This window comes from Panthera uncia (genome assembly GCF_023721935.1).
Source record: "Panthera uncia isolate 11264 chromosome B2 unlocalized genomic scaffold, Puncia_PCG_1.0 HiC_scaffold_24, whole genome shotgun sequence".
Classification (NCBI taxonomy): domain Eukaryota; kingdom Metazoa; phylum Chordata; class Mammalia; order Carnivora; family Felidae; genus Panthera; species Panthera uncia.
Genome location: NW_026057580.1, coordinates 17,456,186 through 17,477,020, shown reverse-complemented (window position 1 = coordinate 17,477,020; position 20,835 = coordinate 17,456,186). Strand labels below are relative to the sequence as shown.

The window sequence follows — 20,835 nt, the reverse complement described above, 5'->3', positions numbered from 1 at the left end:
ACTAGACAAATCCAACTATTGTATTTCTGCCTGCTTGTATTGCAAATGGGAGAACACAGCTTGTGATGCTTACCTCTTCCTTTGCAGTCCTTGGAAGATTTATATTTATGTATATATATATATGTATACATATATATATATATATATATATATATATACACACTCATACATACACACATACACACACAAGTAATTGGAAACCAAATTAAAAAAAATAATGATAAAAGACTAATGAAAGTATTTATTTAAGCATTTAAATTTCCTTTACGAAAAAGATACATGATTTAGTGAAAAAAAAAATAGATTGAAATCAAAATAAGAGGATTCTGGTTTGACATCTAACACTGATTATATTATCTTGAAGATGTAATTTATTTTCCCCGATCCTTAAATTTTTCATATTCAGTGCAAGTTTATCATCTTATCAAAATTCTATGAGTTTATACATATGCATATATAAATATGAAAGGAATGTATATATAGATGTGTGTATCTGTGAAAATGTTTATATGCGCATCTGCGTTCACACCCACAGACATCCTCTGTTTCTAGTATTTAAAATGCCCACATCTTCATTCCTCAATCCAAGACAACTGAGCAGTGGGAACTTTTTAGAAACGCAAATTCTCAGGCCCTACCCCAGAGGTACTGAATCAGGGGTTGTGGGGGAGACATTCCACCATCTGTGTTGCAACCTGCCTTCCAGGTGATTCTGAAGTGCACTAAAATGTGAGAACCACTGCATTCGAACATTCCCAGGGAAGAACCATAGGCTAGAGCTGTAAGCAGAAATGGAGAACCAGTAATTAAAGGGGGAAAAGCAGGATATTCTACAGACAACTTGGGTGAGAAGTGATAGGAACGGTTTAGGGAGACACAGCAGAGGCAGGCACAGGGGAGTGTTCTTTATGGTAGTAGGGAATTGGTATGGCTGTAAAAATACACTGCAGAAGCCGGAGGGGCAAGAATAGAGCTGTAGCCACATGCTCACATGTTAAATCACTGTTCTCATGCAGTCATTTCTGCAATTGTGCTAAGAATTGCTGGATTTAGAACCTTTTTCCTGCAGTGGGTCCCAGAGGAAGATAATGATCCTGTTCTCAGCCATAGCTATCTCTGACCCCTAGTTATTTACTGTAGAAACCTGAGACAGGAAGATTTAAGGCTTCTCAGGTTGATCCTGTGTATCTTTTCCAGAATGTTTTCAATAACCCAAGATTCTTCTGATTCCAGGTTGAATTTCCCCCTCATTGGCAGCTTGGGAATATCTGTGTTCAGGGAAAGGAAGAAAATTCCTGGAGTTTCAATGGGCTAGAGGTAAATTTGACCAGAGAAAGTTGCAGGGGTGAGAATAAGCCTATGAAAACGACAAGGCAAGAACTCAGCATGGACACTCTTCAGGAGGCTTATAGATGCTATGTTGTCATCCAGGACATTACCCTGAGAGGGGAACCCCTGGCTTTGTAACTTCCTGGCCAGTGTGAGGGCCACCAGCTTGCAATAACCTTTTCTGCGATGCTCTGGCAAGGTATAGCCATGGCACATGGTGGCAAACTGATCTGTGAGAGACCAAGAGACTGGGTTTCCCTTGTCATCGCGGACACATACACTGGGGAAGCAAGAGATGAGGTTCACGATGTACCGGAGACACTGTTCATTGCCACCCCGCGACCAAGTCCTGTTGAGAAGATCAGCGTCAGCAACACTCAGGTAAGTCAGTTGTGGGGAAGAACCCATTCTAGAAGAAAACAACATGAGAAGGAACGTGAACTTGGGATCATATGAATACAAACAGCTGCTTCACTTTCTCCACTGATTCAGACTGAGAAACCATTCCAGAGATCGTGCTTAACAAATACCAAAATATTTTCAATGAATTAGAATCTGTCACTTCCCACTTATGAACATCATTTAGGGTTTCATTTCTGATAGGGCAAAATACTCATATCAAATTTAAGTCTTTCCTTTCAAATTTATGCCTATTTCTTATTGTCTTCAGTGTAGATTAGGGCAAGTATTTCATTTTTCTGTAAAACAATTCTGACTTGTTCTTAATTTTTCTTTAATGTTTATTTATTTTGAGAAAGAGACAGATAGAGTGAGAGTAGGGGCAGGTGGAGAGGGAGAGGGAAACACAGAATCAGAATCAGGCTCCAGGCCCTGAGCTATCAGCATAGAGCTTGACATGGGACTTGAACCCACGAACCGTAAGATCATGACCTGAGCTAAAGTTGGATGCCTGACCAACTGAGCCACCCAGGCACCCCAGCCAACTTGTTCTTATAAAGTCCTAAGTCTGTTGACACCCTTCTGAAACCTGAACAACTCCAGATTCTTGGGCCCCTAATCTTTTCCTTGGTTAAAAAAATAAAGTAGTAGTATAAAACTTACATCTTTCTGCATCCATGGCCAGAAGAGAAATACAAATTGCTGAACATTCTAGGAATATATAGATGCTCAAGAAATGCTAGTTTTTCTTACCTTCCCCTGAAAGGTCTGGAAAAATGTCTAAAAGTTCATGGTATTGAGATAAAAAGATAGGAATTGGTACAATTACTAAGGACTGAGATGGGATTACTTAGTTAAGCCTATGGGGCTGGTTTTGCCTCAGAATTTGTTTTCATTCTTGAAGTTATCAATGTCATAAGACCATCCTGTATGTTCATTAAGAGACTGCTAATGCCATTCTTGATATGATCTTTATAAAGTACAAGTTTGTGTTTTCTTTTCATTAGTGGCTCTGCAGTGTTAGCTCACATTTTAGGCATACTACGGGCTCTGGAACTGGGCCAACTGTCAAACCACTAAGCTTGGGTAAAAAATAAATAAATACAAGCAATAACTGGCTTAATAGAATTCTTAATTTAATTTTTGAAGATGAACTTTATTATTTTTTTTAAGTTTATTTATTTTGTGAGAGAGAGCAAGGGAGGGGCAGAGAGAGAGAGAGAGAAAAAAAAAATCCCAAGCAGGCACCACACTGTTAGCATAGAGCCTGAACTCAGGTCTCAATCCCATGAATCGTGAGATCGTGACCTGAGCCGAAATCAAGAGTCGGTAGCTTAACCAACTGAGCCAGCCAGATGCCCGGAAAAACAAAGGCTGAGAAGCCTAAGGCAGAGAAGTCACTGTAAATAAAAACATTGCTAAGACCAGTGTTTTAGGAATAGTTGTCTTAGTAGTTACATATATGACCGTGTATCTGAAGGGCAGGGTATCCAAATTAAGAGTATATGAAGTTTGATAATGACTTAGGTGCTAAAGACAGTATCTTCCTAATGCAGAAGGGAGCAATTGGTTTAAATTTAAATTAAATTAAATTTAATTTAATTTTAAAGACAGCGAGCATGAGCCCGTGAGCATCTGTGCACGAACACCAGGTGAAGGTGGGGAGGGAAGGGTGGAGGGAGACCGAGAGAGAGAATCTTAAGCAGGCTTCATGCCCAGCATAGCACAGAGCCAGATGTGGGGTTTGATCTTACAACCGTGAGATCATAACCTTAGCTAAAATCAAGAGTTGGACACTTAACCGACTGGGCCACCCAACTGCCTCAGAAGGGAAGCGATTTAAATCAAAATCCGATTTTAAAAGGCCTGAATGGGGATGGAGAAAATTTTTAAATAACATTTCAGGGATATGACAGTAAACAGACTGGGAAACTCTAAAACTCTAAAGGAAAAATAGCCTTGTTTCTTCAGTAAAAAGTAATGTAAGAAATAAAAAAGATGAACGGGGAACCCATATATCAAAAAAAAAAAAAAAAACAACAAACCTAAAGAGAGATTAATCAATTGCAATATATGAGCTTTATTTAGGTGCTTATTCAAAACAAACTGCTAAAAGTATTATGATAGTTTGGGAAATGTAACTACTGACTGGTTTAAGGAAATACTGACAAAATTTTAAGATATTGTAGAGCAAAGGGCTGGTGCAGCAGACCTAAGGACTCTATCTTTAGAAAAGCCTGCTTGTGGGGCGCCTGGGTGGCTCAGTCAGCTGAGGGTCTGACTCTTCATTTCGGTTCAGGTCATGATCTCATGGTTTGTGAGATTGAGCCCCATGTTGGGTTCAAGACTGACAGTGCAGAGCCTACTTGGGATTCTCTCTCTCTCTCTCTCTCTCTCTCTCTCCCTGTCCCGCTCATGTTCTGTCAGTCTCTCTCTCAAAATTAATAAATAAACATTAAAAAAAAAAAAAAAAAAAAGGAAGAGAAAGAAAAGCCTGCTTGCCAGGTTGGCCCTTGGCTGGTATCTGGCAATTTGGATTTCTGCCGGTGTCCTGCCATTCCCAGACCTGATAGGAGTTGAAACTCACTGTGCCTGTTTGTAACAGTCAATGTGATTTATGATGAAAACCTGCCTTCCTTCTGGAAGTCTAAAAAATTGGTATGTGCTAGACAGAGGGTGCCTCCAATAGAAATCCTGTATATGTTGTGACAACTTACTGCTGGGGAAATCAAGTGTGTTTTGTGTGACTCCATTGGGGAGGATTCTGGAAAGCTTGTCCCTGGTTTCCTTTGGACTTTGCCAATGCACCTTTTTCTTTGTTGATTTTGCTTTGGAGTGTATGTATGCTGAGTCCTATGGGTCCTCCTAGCCAATTAGTGAGCCTGTGGGTGGTCCTGGGGACCCCTGACACAGAAGTGATATTAGTATAGTGTGTGTGTGTGTGTGTGTGTGTGTGTGTGTGTGTGTGTTTTAAATAATCCTTATCTTTTGGAGACATATATTAAAATACTTAAGAATTAATGGGCAAATCTCTGAGGTATTTCCTTCAGAATAATTAGCAGATGGGGTATGGATGAAACAAGATTAGCCATATATTGATGGGAGGTTCGTTATAGTAGTCTATCAGCCTTTGTATGTACTTGGAAATTTTCATAACTGAAAAAAGTAAAATAAAAGTAAAGTCCAGTTGCTTTATGTGATTTAAAGTGCTCATTCTTCTTTAGGTTTTGTCTTGTTTTGCTCAAAAATTCCTTCACTATACTCCATAGAAGAAAAAGTAACATTCACTGAGGTGGATACTTTTTCAATATATCATGTTTCATTTCTTTACATAGTACATGTAAGGAAGATATTATAGGTTAATTTTCAAAAAGAAGAAATTGATTGAGGCTCAGAAAGATGAAGCAGAAAGGAAAGTAACTAGCAAATGGCACAACAAGGGCTTCCCAGTGAGAAAGACAGAATATAGATACAAAGTAACAAATCTTTTGAAGACTGGATTCTGGAGACAGAATCAGGAATTATTTCCTGGCTCTGCAATTTACTCCTGTGTGTTACTTAAACTCTGTTCAAAAAGGGAATTCCACAGTTAAAGGGATCTAGACATAATATACATAAAACATTTAGTGCCTGGCATATAAGAGCTCCACACAAGTCAGTTATTTACCCTTATCCTTGAAACATGAAAAAAAAAAAAAAAAAAAAAGCACTTTGGGCTCAGACAACAGAAGCTAGTTAGAATTATCTGCAGGAGGAGCATACAGGAATGATTTTTCTGTGTATACTGTGAAAATACAGGACTCCTGAGTCTGTTTATCACTAGGCACAAAGACTCCGGTTTGATTTTGCAAAAAATTATGAGCAGTCAAGCACAGCAGAAACAATTAAACACACACAGATCCACAGGCGCATACACACACAGACAAATCTAGACCCCGTGGCTCTAATCCAAGGTACCCAAATGTTCCTTAAAAATACCATGTATTCTAGGTACTACTATTTGTACTCCTATATAGTAAGTCCCATCCCACATGTAGAAACTTAGTTTACATACAGGGAACTGGTGTTCGGCAGAGTTGAAAGACGAGAAAAATGAACGGCTTTGAAGGAGGTTAGCTTTACATCTAACTGCTTTGAGTTGGCAACAGCTTTGGAAACATCATATAATTCACTCTGCAGCCCTGTACATGGTAAGAAATAATGAAAAATGTGGGTATTTTATTTGAAAACACAAAAAGGAAATTTGTTGCAGTATTTTTATACTAATTATCATCACCACCACCAGTTTGCCACCTTGCATTATCCTAACCACTATATACTTACATATGAATTATTACAGTTACTCCTTGCCTGATTTTCAAACATTGTGTGGGATTTTCAAATCCCCATCATATTGTTCATCACGATCATGGTCTCCCATTAATATTTCTGATGAGAATATCCCTTAGGAATTTGGAATTGCTTGTGGGATTTTCTTGATTTTTCTGACTTTCCAGACTGATCTTACACTCTTTAAGGTAAGAGAAATTTTATAACTATGAAATTCTACAATCAAATATACAGCTAGAAGTATAAAAGAGCTCAAATTGATTTGGCATGTCATTCTGACTTAAAGACTCTTCCAGCCTCTTGTCCTAGATTCCTGTTACAGAAATATCAACGTATAGGGGCGCCTGGGCAGTTCAGTCAGTTGAGTGTCTGACTTTTGATTTCAACTCAGGTCATGATCTCACAGTTGGGGAGAGGGAGCCACATGTTGGGCTTTGCACTGACAGTGTGGAGCCTGCTTGGGATTCCCTCCCTCCCTTTCTCTCTGCTCCTCCCCCACTCATGCTAGCTCTCTTTCTCTCTCTCTCTCAAAATAAATAAATAAACTTAAAAAAATATATCCTCAATAACAAATCCCCTCCCCCAAAAGGAGTATCAAGGTATAAACTATACTCCTAAGGTATAAACGTAGGAGTATCAAGGTATAAACTTACTTGTATCCTACACATTTATCACAGCTATACTATATTATCTATAAATCTTTATTTAGTACTTGTCATATGTAAAGCCCTATGCTGGGCACTGTGTCACAGTGAGACAAGAATGGTACTGTCTCTGTTCATCAACGATGAAGCTCATTGCTTGGAATGTTAGCTTCTGTTTACTGAGAACTGACTTGCTCTCCTTTTCCAAAATCCTGTTGGCTCTCTCCTTTCCAGTCTGGGTCTTCATTAGTCGGATCCCCTCGAAATTGACTTTCCCACTTCCACCCATATCTAATGGCTTTTTCCCTCCTTCCAGTAAGTCACTTCTTGAAGAATACATAAATGCAGGAATGGAAAGCCATGTTGAACACAGTCTGGTATCAGAGCCTTGGCTTCTCCCTCAGGGAGTTAAGTCTAAGAAAAGATAAGCAGGTCTTCAAGTTAATGCTATTAAAAATTATAGATGCTGTGGCTAGAATCCCATAGAATAGCCCCAAATTACATCTAAGTAATTCAAAAGACTATGAGGAAAAAAAACAGCTTGTGCTAACCAAGGGTATGGTAGTTCAAACAGAATTTCTTTTTCCTAAATTAGACTGAACTAATTCTTTATGAAATTTAGACTAACATTTCTTTGAAAAACCTTTTTAAATTATAAGATGCAGCAGAGAAAATGATATAACAAACGCTTAGCTTAATGATTATTTTAAGTACTACTAATGCCACAAAGAAATTTACTTACCCCCTTCTATTTAATACTCTCCCAATCACAATTCCCTCACTCTCCTCTAATAATAACCATTATCATTTTTATGACAATCACATCCTTGTTGTAAGTTTTACTATGCAAATGTGAGTCCTTAAACACTCTTAGATTTTGTCCACTTTTTGTCTGGTAAATAATTTACAGATTTTCTTTCAGTGCCTAGCTCTCCTACACCCACCTTTAAAAATTCTTTCAATTTATTTGTAAAGAATCCAGTTTGCTGGGTAGAATTTCCATAGTTTGGATTCTGCTGATTATCCTTCCATGGTATTGTTGACCATGTCCTTCTGTCCATTGTATAGACTACCATTTTAACAAATGATTTTCTCCTTTCCCACAGAAGGAACTTTCACTAATTGTCCTGCCTTCATCCATCCTACCTCCTTCGAAAGGCAGGAGTTGTTCATTGGGTAAGACAGAACTCAGGCCATTTAACCACAGTTGATTGGAGTATAGTAACAGTGGGCAGGCTTCTGCAACTTTTAGCTCATGTCAACAAACTCTCTCATGTGCATGCAGCTAGTAGTGAACAAAAGGGCCTGGTCTGTCTGTCTGCTATATACTTCTTTATTCCTGGCCTTTGCAAGGCCAACACAAGGAATTTGGCTCTTTCTAGTAGGTTAGTGGGTTAACCGTCATTTAATATTGTTTATGGATGGCTCTTAGATTAAAAATGACAAAGGCATTCCTGGGCAGAGTGTGCTGTTGCTCTGAACACCCACCACTAAGGTAGCTACGCTGCCTAATGTTTAATCTATCCAGGCAGCCCAACAGTGGCTCTGTGGCATAAGATAAAAGATTGACCATTTCTATGGCAGTAGATAGGCTTCTGAAGTTGTTCATGATTTGGGGATGTTATGGAAGCAGCACTTTTTTAGATGCTTTGATTAAAAATAGATAAAGAGTGGATCCTGAGAAACGTAACAGAAACCCATGGGGGAGGGGAAGGAAAAAAAAAAAAAAAAGAGGTTCGTGTGGGAGAGAGCCAAAGCATAAGAGACTGTTAAAAACTGAGAACAAACGGAGGGTTGATGGGGGGTGGGAGGGAGGGGAGGGTGGGTGATGGGTATTGAGGAGGGCACCTTTTGGGATGAGCACTGGGTGTTGTATGGAAACCAATTTGACAATAAATTTCATGAAAAAAAATATAGATGAAAAAAAATAGATAAAGATACTGATGACTTCTCAGAAGCTATTCAATATTCTAAAGAGAGGGGCACCTGGTTGGCTCAGTTGGTTAAGCGTCTGACTTCAGCTCAGGTCATGATCTCACAGTTGATTTAAGCCCCGCGTTGGGCTCTGTGCTGACAGCTCAGAACCTGGAGCCTGCTTCAGATTCTGTGTCTCCCTCTGTCTCTGCCCATCCCCTGCTCATGCTCTATCTCTCTCAAAAATAAATAAACATTGAAAAAAATCAATATTCCAAAGAGATTATAGTTCGTACCATAGAAGTCTACAGCCAAGAGGCCACATCAGAAGCTAAAGGTGATGCCTGCACTGATTACATACTAAATGAGGGGCCTTTACCACTCCAGTTATTTTAGGTACTATTAACTTACATCTGTCCCCATCAAACTTCAGGAAAGATGGTTGTGTCAATTTAAATGACCATAACTGACTCATGATTAACAGCTCAGCCTTCTGGAAAAAAATACTGGCAAAAAAAAAAAAAAAAAAAAAAATACATCCTTCTGGATGTTCTCTTCCTAATGATGGGTTCAGGTGATTTAAGGATAGTAGGCCTATAACACCATAATGTATACAGTTACTGCCATGATTTTTCACACCAAGGAAGAGATACTCATTTTCACATTAAAGTAATAATGATGAGAAAATTTTCCTAGGTTGGCTAAGTGAGTGGTAGAACCATGTCTCACTTCTAACCAGCATAATTGGGGTAAGTCTGTAAAGCTGGGAGACAGTTTAGAACTTCCACTATACGGTCATTTTGAGCACTTCCAAATGGATTTCACAAAACACCCCAAGTCTTTAGGTTATGAATATGCATTAGTCATTGCTTGTAGGTTGAAGGGAGTAGTTAAGATGGCAGAGTAGTAGGGAGGCCCTGGGCTTGCCTTGTCCCTCAAACATAGCTAGATCAACATCAAACCATTGTGGACACCTAGGAAGTCATTGTTTGCAGGTAGATAGAAACTTTTCCTATGAGAGGGCTTCAGCTATTTGTTGATGAAAAAAAATTACCAGACTTTAAATTTCTAACATGGGGGACCCCGCCTTCCTGTCACATGATCAAGAAACTCATTTTCAATGGAATAGTTAGAAATAGTAACTTTGTTGATTGTATCACCCACCAGTCAGTATGAAAAGTTGAAAAAATGATATACTGAAGCTGAAACTGCCCATCTACACTATTAGAAACTCTTTTTTTTTAAATGTTTATTTATTTTTTAGAGAGAGAGTGAGCAGGGAAGGGACAGAGAGAGAATCCCAAGCAGGCTCCATGCTGTTAGTACAGAGCCCGACACGGGGCCTGAACTCATGAACGTTGAGGTGACGCCCTCAGCCAAAACCAAGATTTGGGTGCTTATCTGACTGAGCCACCCAGGTGCCCCCATCACACTGTTGGAAACTCTGAATGTATTTTTGTCTTGGCTAAAAGTTCTTCCACTAGCATTGATAACCATGCAGTTGTCTCCTCAGAGCTCAAATATACTCTTATTTTAATCATGTCAGGATAACCTATGCAGATCAGTTAACTATCTCTTTCTAGAATCATTTGCTTCAGAAAGAAGAGAAGACCTACCTATTGGCTTATACTTAAGTTAGAGTCATTTTAAAAGATTGTGACAGGAAATGATTAAGGGTAATAAATAAAAATATGCTGATATTCATTGATATCCATATTACAGTAACATTGAGGGAAAAAAAAGTCACCTAAAAGCAGCCTCATTTAAATGGCCTCCACATACCCCAATGCCAAGCCTCATTAGGAGTAAAACATGAGTTGTTTTTTTTTTTTCACAAAACTGTAGTACACAAATTGTAACTATATAAAATGTATATATGTATATATATATATGAATTTGTGTACTTAATATAGGTCATATCTATCTAACATACATGACAAAAATGAGAACAAAAAAGACTGCTTAGACTCACACCTATCTCACCTTGTATTTGGAAAACTTGATCCCAGTTGATAACATCATGTTCTTCCAACAGCCGTCGGTAAGCCCTGATATCCTTGTAGAACACAGCATAGGCATTAGTATAATGGTCCAGGTTATCCATCTCAGCCTAGGATGGAAGACATAATCATAAAAACATAAATATATCCTCTAGGTAACCCAAATCCTAGATAGATTAGATACCATTAGCTGCATATGTCTAGATAATTCCCATTACCAGAGTTAGCCATCTATAAACAATGGCTAGATGGGAATGTGGCTAATATACTGTAGAAAGGGAAGAAACAGAAATTTTGGAACTTTTGCTTGAGAATTCTTGTGGTATTTGGGAAGTGTTAAGATATTTCACATTTTTCTGGGATATTATTTATTTACAAAAATGAAATGCATATAATTTAATGGAGCCGCCTACAAGAATCAAATGGAACTCTCAGAACTTTCCTAGTGTGGTCAGAGCAGCACACCTTTGATCACGTGAGCTTCTCTTTGGTCTTGAGGCAGAACAGGGCAGATGTCATCCTTTTCAACCTTCTTAGATATTTATCCACATGACCCAGAGTCATCGGTCACAAGGAATCATCTAACCAGTGGAAGAACTAGTATGCACAAGTATGTATGCTTCATGCTTCTAGAGATTATGAAACACTAAAGAAGCACTTAACACATTTAGAGTAGTGGTTTTCTATGTCTGATACTCCAAAGCCAGTAAAATTAGAAACTAATGGTGACATGTGTAGCGTGTTAAGCTAACATACATGGCTATGATAGTTATAATATCCCCTTTACCTAATCTTTTCTTTCTAGTTGATGTCAACTCGTATATGTTTTGGCGTTTCAAAACTGTACCTCTTTCTGTCGCCGGGTGATAACAGCTTTGAAGTCTGGCCATGAATCCACTACCACTTCCTTTTGAAAGGGATTCCCACGATTTATGTTCATCACAGCTCCATAAACCTGAGCCAGAGAACCCAGAGAGACAAGCCAATCACATTACTAACTATTCCAGTTACATGTTACAATTTTCACTTCTTTCACTGAAGCCATGAGAAGGGAAATTATAAACATGTACACACACATATATATACAACACGCACACATACAAACTTTTCTCTTGTTATTTCATCACTGTACATGAAAACTGATAGTCTGTGAAAGCCTATGAAAACACTCCCCAAACTTAGGTTTTTACCATACAGCAGTGAGAAGTACCAAAACAACGGGGAGTCGATGGGTGCTTGGCACATAGGCCATAATAAATACTTAGAGAATGCATCAGAATCTGATGTATGGATTTAGGGATTATATATCTTTTAAAAGTTCCACAGATAATTTTGATCCTCAGGTACTTCTGCTGCTTATTATACTCTCTGAAAATAACCTGTTAAATGCAATGACTCCTTCAACCCTGAATTACAATTAAACATCACTGAGGGTAACCCCCTCTCCGAATAAAAGACCCCTGCATTTCAGATTTGATGGAGCAAGGCTCTATAAGCATTCCCGGAGGGTCATAACTATGTCTCATTCATTATTATATCCATGGAGTCTGATACAGTGGATCAACTACTTGTTGACTAAACGGTACTGAATATTCGAATTCCCTTCTGTGGCCTTTCATATTTAGTCTCCACTAAGAATCAAAGATGCCTGCCCTACAAAACAACTTCCATATGTTATGTGTGTTTACAGAGAAGAGAGAGTTGTGGAGACTGAGGAGAGTGAGCTATAGGCTAGTTCTCCTAGCAGCATCTTCATAACAGATAAAAACTGGAAATAATTGGAGTGTCCACCAACAGTGGAAAAAATGAATACATGTTGGCACATTTATACTTTGGATTACAAAAAAAGAAACTTAATGTTGAGCAAAAGAAGGTAGACACCAAAAGATACTTACTGTGATCCAATTTACATTATATTCAAAAACAGACAAAACCAAATTATGGCTTTAGAAGTCAAGATAGCGGTTACTCTTGGGGAACAGGGAAAGGCAGTGTTTGGAAAAGAGCTTTGCAGGGTAAGGAGAAGTCGTGCCTGAAGTAATGTTCTTTCTTGACTGGAGTGCAGGTTATATAGATATTTGTTCTATGGAAATTCATTGAGCTACATAATTATGTACACTTTCTAGTATGTGTTATACTTCAGTGAAAACCAATTTAAATTCTAAGGGCCTACATTTTACCTCTTTCATCACATCTTTATTCAAATCACTCACCTCAATGACAACAACATTATTCAACTGTCTTCTGTCTTACCCAGCCTGGGACCTCACTCAAGTCTTCTCATAGACCATCTCTTTCCAAATTTAGTCTGGCTAATACTAATGTGCAACATGGATCACAGTGAAAATCTGAGAAGTAAAGCCACCTGGAAGGGTCATGCTTGTTTCCTTAATCATTAAATTCTGGGGCTGCTGATCCTACATATATATAGGCATAAGCTTATTAAAATGTCTATTCCCATGAAGACACCATACATCTTTATTCAAAAATGGAACTTAGATGTGCTTGGAATGCTTAGAAGAATAGAAGGGAAAAAATCTTCCCAATATTCAGATTGTGAAAGAAAAAAGGCAACCAACATGACTTGTTTGTAAGAGATTTGCAACCAACTGCAAGATTTCGCATTGGTTGAAAACTAAGAAACAAACTCTTCTAACAGCTGTTCTGTTTAAAGGGTGAGTGTTGAGAGGAGAGGGAAGTAGCTAGGGGAAGTAAGGATGCTGGAGGAATGAACAGTTGGAGTTTGTGGAGAAAATTTGGAGGAATATTTAATCACTGAAATACTATGATGAAGTAGGTGGGGGGATGGGTAAAATAGGTGATGGCACCAGGCCAATAAGGACGGCATTTGTGATGAGCACCGGGTTTTGTATGGAAGTGTGGAATCACTAAATTGTACACCTGAAACTAATATTACACTGTATATTCACTAACTGGAATGTAAACAAAATCTTAACAAAAAGAAAAAAAATGAGATTATAGAATACAGAGCCATGGCCTCCAAAAAATGGAGGAAGTGTGTACAATAAGACTATTTTTTATCTTTTTTATTCTTTAAAGGCCGCGTGTAACTGAAGGGGTATTTTGAAAGTATGGTCACAGAACCCAAGTCAGGCATTACATAACAATGAAATAATTGAAGTAAGATAAAGAGTGTCAAAGAAAAAGAGACTTTAGTGTATAGAAAACGAGTAATTGAGAGTGCCAAGCTAAGCAGCTATGAAAGAGAAGATTATACAAGGAAGACGTTGATTTGTGCCTACATGCTTCATTTCTTTAAGTCTTACTTCAAATGGTGTTATGAGAGGCAAACATTAAAAACAAACAAACAAACAAACAAACACCACACAGTTTAGGATCTGATAACTTGGATTTAAATCTGAACTCTAGCACTTAGATATAGGGAAGGCATTTAGTAACATCATCTGTAAAATCATAATGTAAACACCTGCCTATTCAGAGTATTAATATTCTAGAGGGATTAATAAATTTTTATAAAGCTCAAATGAGATAGTGTGAAAGATATTTTGAAAATGATTATATACCATTCAGACCAACTCAACTAATCCGAATTCAGAGGTCTTTAAAAAATAAGATTTGAAAAGGTGGGGATTAAGAAGTAATTATTTTATAATGCTGCCAGTGACCAACCAACAAAAGTTTATTGAGTAACTATTTTGGGCAGAGCCCCATGGCAAGCACTGTATGAACGAGGAGTCCAAAAAAAAAAAAAAAAAAGACAACATGTGCACTTGGGCATCTGGTAGCTAAGTCGCTGTGGGAGAAGCAGTAGATATGAAATCAAAGGAACTAAGAACCGAGATTTAACTCGATTCTTTCCTTGCTTTAACCTTTTTGGACTCCAACTTTTGGAGTCCAACTTAATTTAAGTTTGGACTCCAACTTAAATCATTTTTAAAATGGATTAATAGACATCTTACAAAGCTGGTGGAAGGATAAAATAAATTGAAACTATCTGTATGCTAAAGTACTGTCCAAATATAATATTTATAATGTAGGGGCCCATTATTTGTCTTGATGATCATAACATCTTAGATGACCCTGTGAAGGTCACCAAAACCTTTTTAGTTCTCTCCGATGAAAGAGTTGGCCAAACATTTATTCACTTTTGTGTCTGCATTCAGAATGGGAAATTTTGAGTCAGATTGTCCATTTGGTACTCTTTTAGTCATAAGATTTCAAATTATCCCTCAGATTTTCTCTACCATGCACAGTTTAAGCATGATTGGTAGGGCAAGATGACTAAATTTAATCAACCCAGTACGGTGCTCCAGATCACTTTTGTTAAAAGTCTAGTGTAAATAAGGATTATCCAGCATGTGTGCTAAAAATACAGCTCCCTAGTCTCCATCCTTAGAAATCCTGATTCATTATATCTCTTCTGGGTTATTAGCATGCCACTCATATTTGCAGTTAAATGCTCTACCACTGAACTATAACCCCCGCCACTCACATTTGAAAACCACTATTGTAGGGCTATCTCCTTGGTCAAGAAACTCAGCCCTCACAGACGATTTCTTTGTATTCTGCATTTTTTTTCTCCAAGTGCTTAAAGTATTTTTAATCTCACATTTATTTGTAATCTTTGATTAATGTCATCTTCCACAGTAGCTCTGAGTTATCAGCAGGCCCTCATGGACTTTGAGAAGACTTCAACAGATAGAGGCTTAATGACCAATAAAGCCACTGAAAAGAAACTTCAAAAATAAAGATCTTGAAGTAATCGGAAAAACTTTATAATGACCCCTGAACCTCAGCTTCATCGTGAACCTAGATTATGTTCTTATGAGCAATACCACTTAATCCATACCCTTGTGCCATTAAAAAAAAAGTTCAGTTCAAAACTCGAGTTTGCTTTAGAAATAATCTAGTCCAGTACCCCCTAAATTTTCCTAGACATCATCTAAAGTGGCTGTCAAGAATATAATTACCTGGGCCGTATCTACAATGCACGGGATCAGTCTCTGGCAGGAGGGGACTGGGAAACAGTATATTTAATAAGGGCTCTAAGAAAGTCTTGACATCAGGAAAATTTGGGAAACAGCTATAAGTCTGACATTATTTCACAGATAAATAAAATAAAGAAATAAAATCAAACTCTTAAATGTGTCATACCTTGAGTGACTCAGGAAAGTGACTCTTCAGCATTTTTTCCAGTATCAGTAATTTGGTAGAACAGTTTAGCACCGACATCTTCTCCAGGGCTCTAGCAATTATTCCACACCTAATTAAAAACTTGAAAGTATAGTTTTAATTTTTGCTTATTACCATCTGAAGCTCCTGAGGAATATCCTTGAAATCCTCTTTTCACCAGGTGTAGTTCGGAATGCTGTGGCTCCCTTTGAAGAGGGAAGGAAACGATGGCAGTGGAATGGGTTCCCACTCAGGGAACACGTGGGAATAGAGAATGTTAATGACCTAATCCTGGAAAGAGGTGAGTATCTACAGTGGGTTAAGTCTTGCTATTATACACATTCTGTGTACACTCAACTCTTCCTTTAAGACACCATAGCAGTTGTGATTTCACATTTGTTTGTGTTTTAATTAAGTCTGTCTCAAGTAGACTGTGAAGGAAGGCAGTGTGGGGGCACCTGGGTGGCTCAATTGGTTGAGCGTCCAACTTCGGCTCAGGTCATGGTCTCATGGGTCATGAGTTGGGAGCACAGAGCCTCCTCTGTCTCCCTCTCTCTCTCTTTCCCCCTTCCTAGCTTGCTCTGTCTCTATCAAAAATAAATACACATTAAAAAAAAAAAAAGGAAGGAAGGGTTCATGTCTGCTTTGTGCTCCATTGTACCCCCATCACCTACAGGGCCTGGCATATAGTAAAGGGCATTCTAGGTAGTTGCTGAATGATAGGAAGCTCAGAGTAAGAGTCTTAGGGTTAAGTAGGGAAACTTCTTTTTACAATGTGGGGCAAAGACCAGAGAAAGACTTGAGTGGGTCAAGTGTCAGGTGGTTATGAGGAACAGCTTGCATAGAAACATCTAGATTGAAGATGAAGAATCACATGTGAGCAAAGGCTGAGGCTCATTTTATTAGTATTATTTTTATTTAAAAAAATTTTTTAATGTTTATTTTTGAGAGAGGGAGAGAGAGTGACTGAGCAAGCACAAGTGGGGGAAGGGCAGAGAGAGGAGACACAGAATCAGAAGTAGGCTCCAGGCTCTGAGCTGTCAGCACAGAGCCTGAGGCGGGGCTCGAACCCACGAACTGTGAGATCGTGACCTGAGCCGAAGTCAGACACTTAACCGACTGAACCACCCAGGTGCCCCAGTGAGGCTCATTTTAGTGAGATAAAATTAAGGAATGAAAAAAGGGTCTTAATATAATGTATGTAATCCAACCATTCATATACAATTATATTTTCTAGATTTGGGGGCTCCATATCACGTGATTTCTGCGTGCAAGAAAACTTTTTTTTCTCAACATCCCAATCAGGTCTTGACTGAATTAAAAAATATACATATTTTCTGTTTTTCTATATTCAATGTAGTAGAGTTTATCCACTTACTCTTAGCAGTCAGGCACTGGGATGGCAAAGATAATTCAGCTAGACAGGAGAACCTGGTGCTTCTGGGTTGTGGTGGACTGTTCCTGCACAACACATTTCCAGATAGAGAAAGCTACTACTTGATTTCCTTATGTGGCAGCTCTGTGTGACTATAAGATACTCAGAGTTTGATTATGATTTACTTAAAATCCACCATAAAACTCTACATATAGTTTATGTGAGTCTGAACTAGAATCATATTTCTTGTGACCAGGCCCCGTGGGCTCCAGTTAGCTGAGTGGCACACCTGAGGTATTTGTATTCTCTGTGGGAGTCAGAAGAGATACTGAGTGCCAGTACCAGAAAATCAGGCTTCTGGACCATAGCTTAGTACTCATAGCCTGGGTCAATATTAGAAGCTTTGCAGAAACAGTTTCCAGAGCTCAGGTTGAGCAAAAGAAGAAGTTGAGCCATCCTCTCTTCACCCTTGTATCTGCTTGACTTTTCATTCACTCATGCTATCTCTGAGTAAAATTTTAACTTCTTAATAGATCTTCAAGTTAAATATATCACTTTACTGTAATGCAATATTTTTTGAGAAAAGGTGAAATAACATATTTCATAGAGAAACTGATCATGTAGCTCTCATTACATTTGATGTCTAGAGATGTTTTTGTGTCCTGATACATAGCAAAGTAGCTAGTGCAAAGAGTAGGAATTCCAAGTACTTGTTGCTGATTTGCTGATTTATTGTCTGGTTTATTCCCCAAAGCATCTAAAACCCTTATACACATAAGTAAAATACATGAGGAAAATTAACTTTAAATGAACATTCAGGCAAGGGGAAAATAGAGGTATAAAAGTAATATGGGGTCAAGAGTGAGGCCAGTAGGCAAAGCATATGGAGTACAGTTCTCCATATAGAGTTGATCCTCTTTATTTGTGGATTCCATATTTATGAGTTTACCTACTTGCTAAAATTTATCTGTGAACCCCAAAATCAATATTGACAGTGCTTTCACAGTCATTTTTGGTTATTCCCAGAATGGTGAAAAATTTGAATTTCCAATGCCCACATTGTCAGCTGAAGTTGCAGAAACTGACTTTCTGTTCCAACTCTCATACTCTAAACATGTCCTTTATGTGATCTCTTTGTTCCACATTCTTTTGCAGGTTGTGCTTTTTGTTTTGGGAGTTCACTGTTTAAAATGGCCCCAAGCAGAGTACAGTAAGACCTTGGTTTATGAGCATAATTCATTCTGGAGACATGCTTGTAATCCAAAGCACTTGTATATCAAAGTGAATTTCCCCATAAGAAAGAATAGAAACTCAGATGATTCATTCCACAACCCCAAAATATTCATACAAAAATGATTACAATACTGTAATATAATACAAAACAATAAAGAAGATACAAAATATAAAGAAAAATAAATACATTAACATCCACTTACTTTGCAAACCTTTGTGGCTGGTGTGAAGGAGATAAGAGAGTGGAGGGTTATTGTGTATGACAACTTTCACTATCACTAACAGATGTTGACTACAATACAGTATTAATAAACTTGTCATATACTGTATTTAATGTAACTGGCAATAAGGCAGCAGAGGAAAGGGTCTATATCTGCAGGCAGCCTGACCTAGAATGAAGCAAAGAATTCATAAGCTTCTTATATGGAAAAGTAAAGGACTGTCCATAGGTGCTTTGAAGTAACAAAAAGTATACTAGTACCAGTTGGGGGCACCTTCCAATGTTCTGAAAAATCACTGATTTCTGCCAAACACCATGGCCAGAGACCGAGCATCCAAGCCATGGGAGACGATCACACACAACCCCACAGTGAGCGAGAGAGAGAAGAACCATTGGCTCAGTGGTGATCATGTGACATTTGGGATCCTGTACTACTTGTGTTGCAAGACATCGCTTGTTTATCAACTTAAAATTTATTACAAATGTTTGCTTGTCTTGTGGAATGCTCACAGAACAAGTTACTCACAATCCAAGGTTCTACTGTACTTAGGTGCTGTGTTCCTGAGTGCAAAAAGACTGTGATGTGTCTTACCAAGAAAATACATGCTTTACATATGCTTTCTTCAGGCATGAATTCTAATGTTCTTGATTGTGAGTTCAATGGTAATAAATCAACAATACATATTAATGTCTTTAAACAGAAATACATAAAAACCACGTTATGTGTTGGTCTGCTGATGAAAATATTGTGACCAGAGGCTTTCAGGAACCTAATCTTTTATTTTCCCTGGAAACGATGGTTCAGAACTCACTAAGACAGTGTTCCCTGTGTTTATTAAACATAGCTACCACAAATAATGAGAATCAAGTGTACTCGCAGTAGGTGATTTGTACTGTAAGCTTTCGAGCAGCTAACACAAGAGAAACAAATGTGAGTAGTTATGTGATTCAGTTTGTCCATAAAATTATCCATATGCTCTTTACCATAGCATTTGCTTGACTTTTCACTTGTAATATCTCGAAATGAATTTCTCTAAGTTCTACATTATCAAAACCCTCCTTGATCCGGCTTCAATATACCTTTATAGGCTAAGGAACTCTTTCAATCCACAAATTTTGCAGGGTGACAAATACTGGTGATATTAAAATCAGAGAGACATTTCTCCTTTGGGTACACACAGAGAGGGTACTATATTTGTTAATGAAGAAAGAGATTTTTTTAAAGCACTTGTGATCCAATGGTAGTAATTATTTTTCAGACGATAGGTTTTCTGTTTAGAGATTCCTCTCTTATCTGTTTCTCTAGTAGTGCCCCTATCAGTGCAAGTAATTTAATATTTTGCAATGCTTGTTTTCCACATATCAAAATTTACAACAGTAAAACAAAAACAAAAACACCAAAAAACAAAAACATCTTTTCCTGTAAACTTGATTATGATTTATTCCTCCTATATAATGCTGAATTTCACCTTCCCCCTCTATTTCTCCCATTTCTTCTTTCAATTATAATTAATGATTTGGAAACTTATAATTTTAACGAACAGATGCTTACCTGCTATGGAGAGTTCAGTTTGCATCAGGGTAGTGGTTTCTTTTCCGTAATTGGTGAGTTTATTCTTCAAGCCTACTTCCCTAATTAGTCCTTAGTGGAAAAAGGAGGTAGTGGAAAAAAAGTGTCCACACCTGTAGAAGGGGAGGAGCTTATGGTGTCAGGTGAAAATCATCACACATACAGCATGAGTATTTTTACTCCGTCTCTTTTTTCTATCACATTTAGACTTACAGTGTAGAAACCAGTGGATACTTATCTTGATTTAGAGATGGACATTTTCTAGACACAAAATCTATCTATCTGTTAAGATCCTGTGAAACAGAATAAAAAGGAATGGGACCCAGGTGAAGGGGGTACAGTAAGTAAATGACAGAGAGGCACTGACCCCTTATATATTTTTATCCGTTTTGAAGAAAATGATTTTGCTTCCCTAAACTTCCAAGGCTGACAAAGGGGTAGTCTCTAAAAAGGATACTTGTGGAATTGAGAGTACTTTTGGAAATTTTGATACTTTTACCCTATTCTTTTACATGAAAAGTCAGAGTTTACTCCCTTCTCTCAAATGGCTGCAATTTCAAGCGCCATATAAAACTTACACAGGCATGTCTTCCCACAGCACAATTCCTGAGCTTTGGGATAATAAATAGTACGAATGTCTCAGTGGTATATGAAGAATGTTTCAATCT

At 38.0% G+C, this 20,835-nt stretch overlaps 1 protein-coding gene across 1 annotated transcript; it reads right to left on the bottom strand.

Moving 5' to 3' along the window:
• Positions 1–1,242: 1,242 nt before the first annotated feature.
• Positions 1,243–15,829, bottom strand: GLYATL3 (glycine-N-acyltransferase like 3). The gene is made up of 5 exons (XM_049653793.1): positions 15,752–15,829; positions 11,463–11,570; positions 10,599–10,725; positions 5,783–5,909; positions 1,243–1,738 (listed from the first exon to the last, which is right to left on the bottom strand). Exons 1-5 carry the CDS (start codon positions 15,827–15,829, stop codon positions 1,312–1,314), a joined length of 867 nt encoding a protein of 288 aa, XP_049509750.1. The 3' UTR covers positions 1,243–1,311.
• Positions 15,830–20,835: the final 5,006 nt, after the last annotated feature.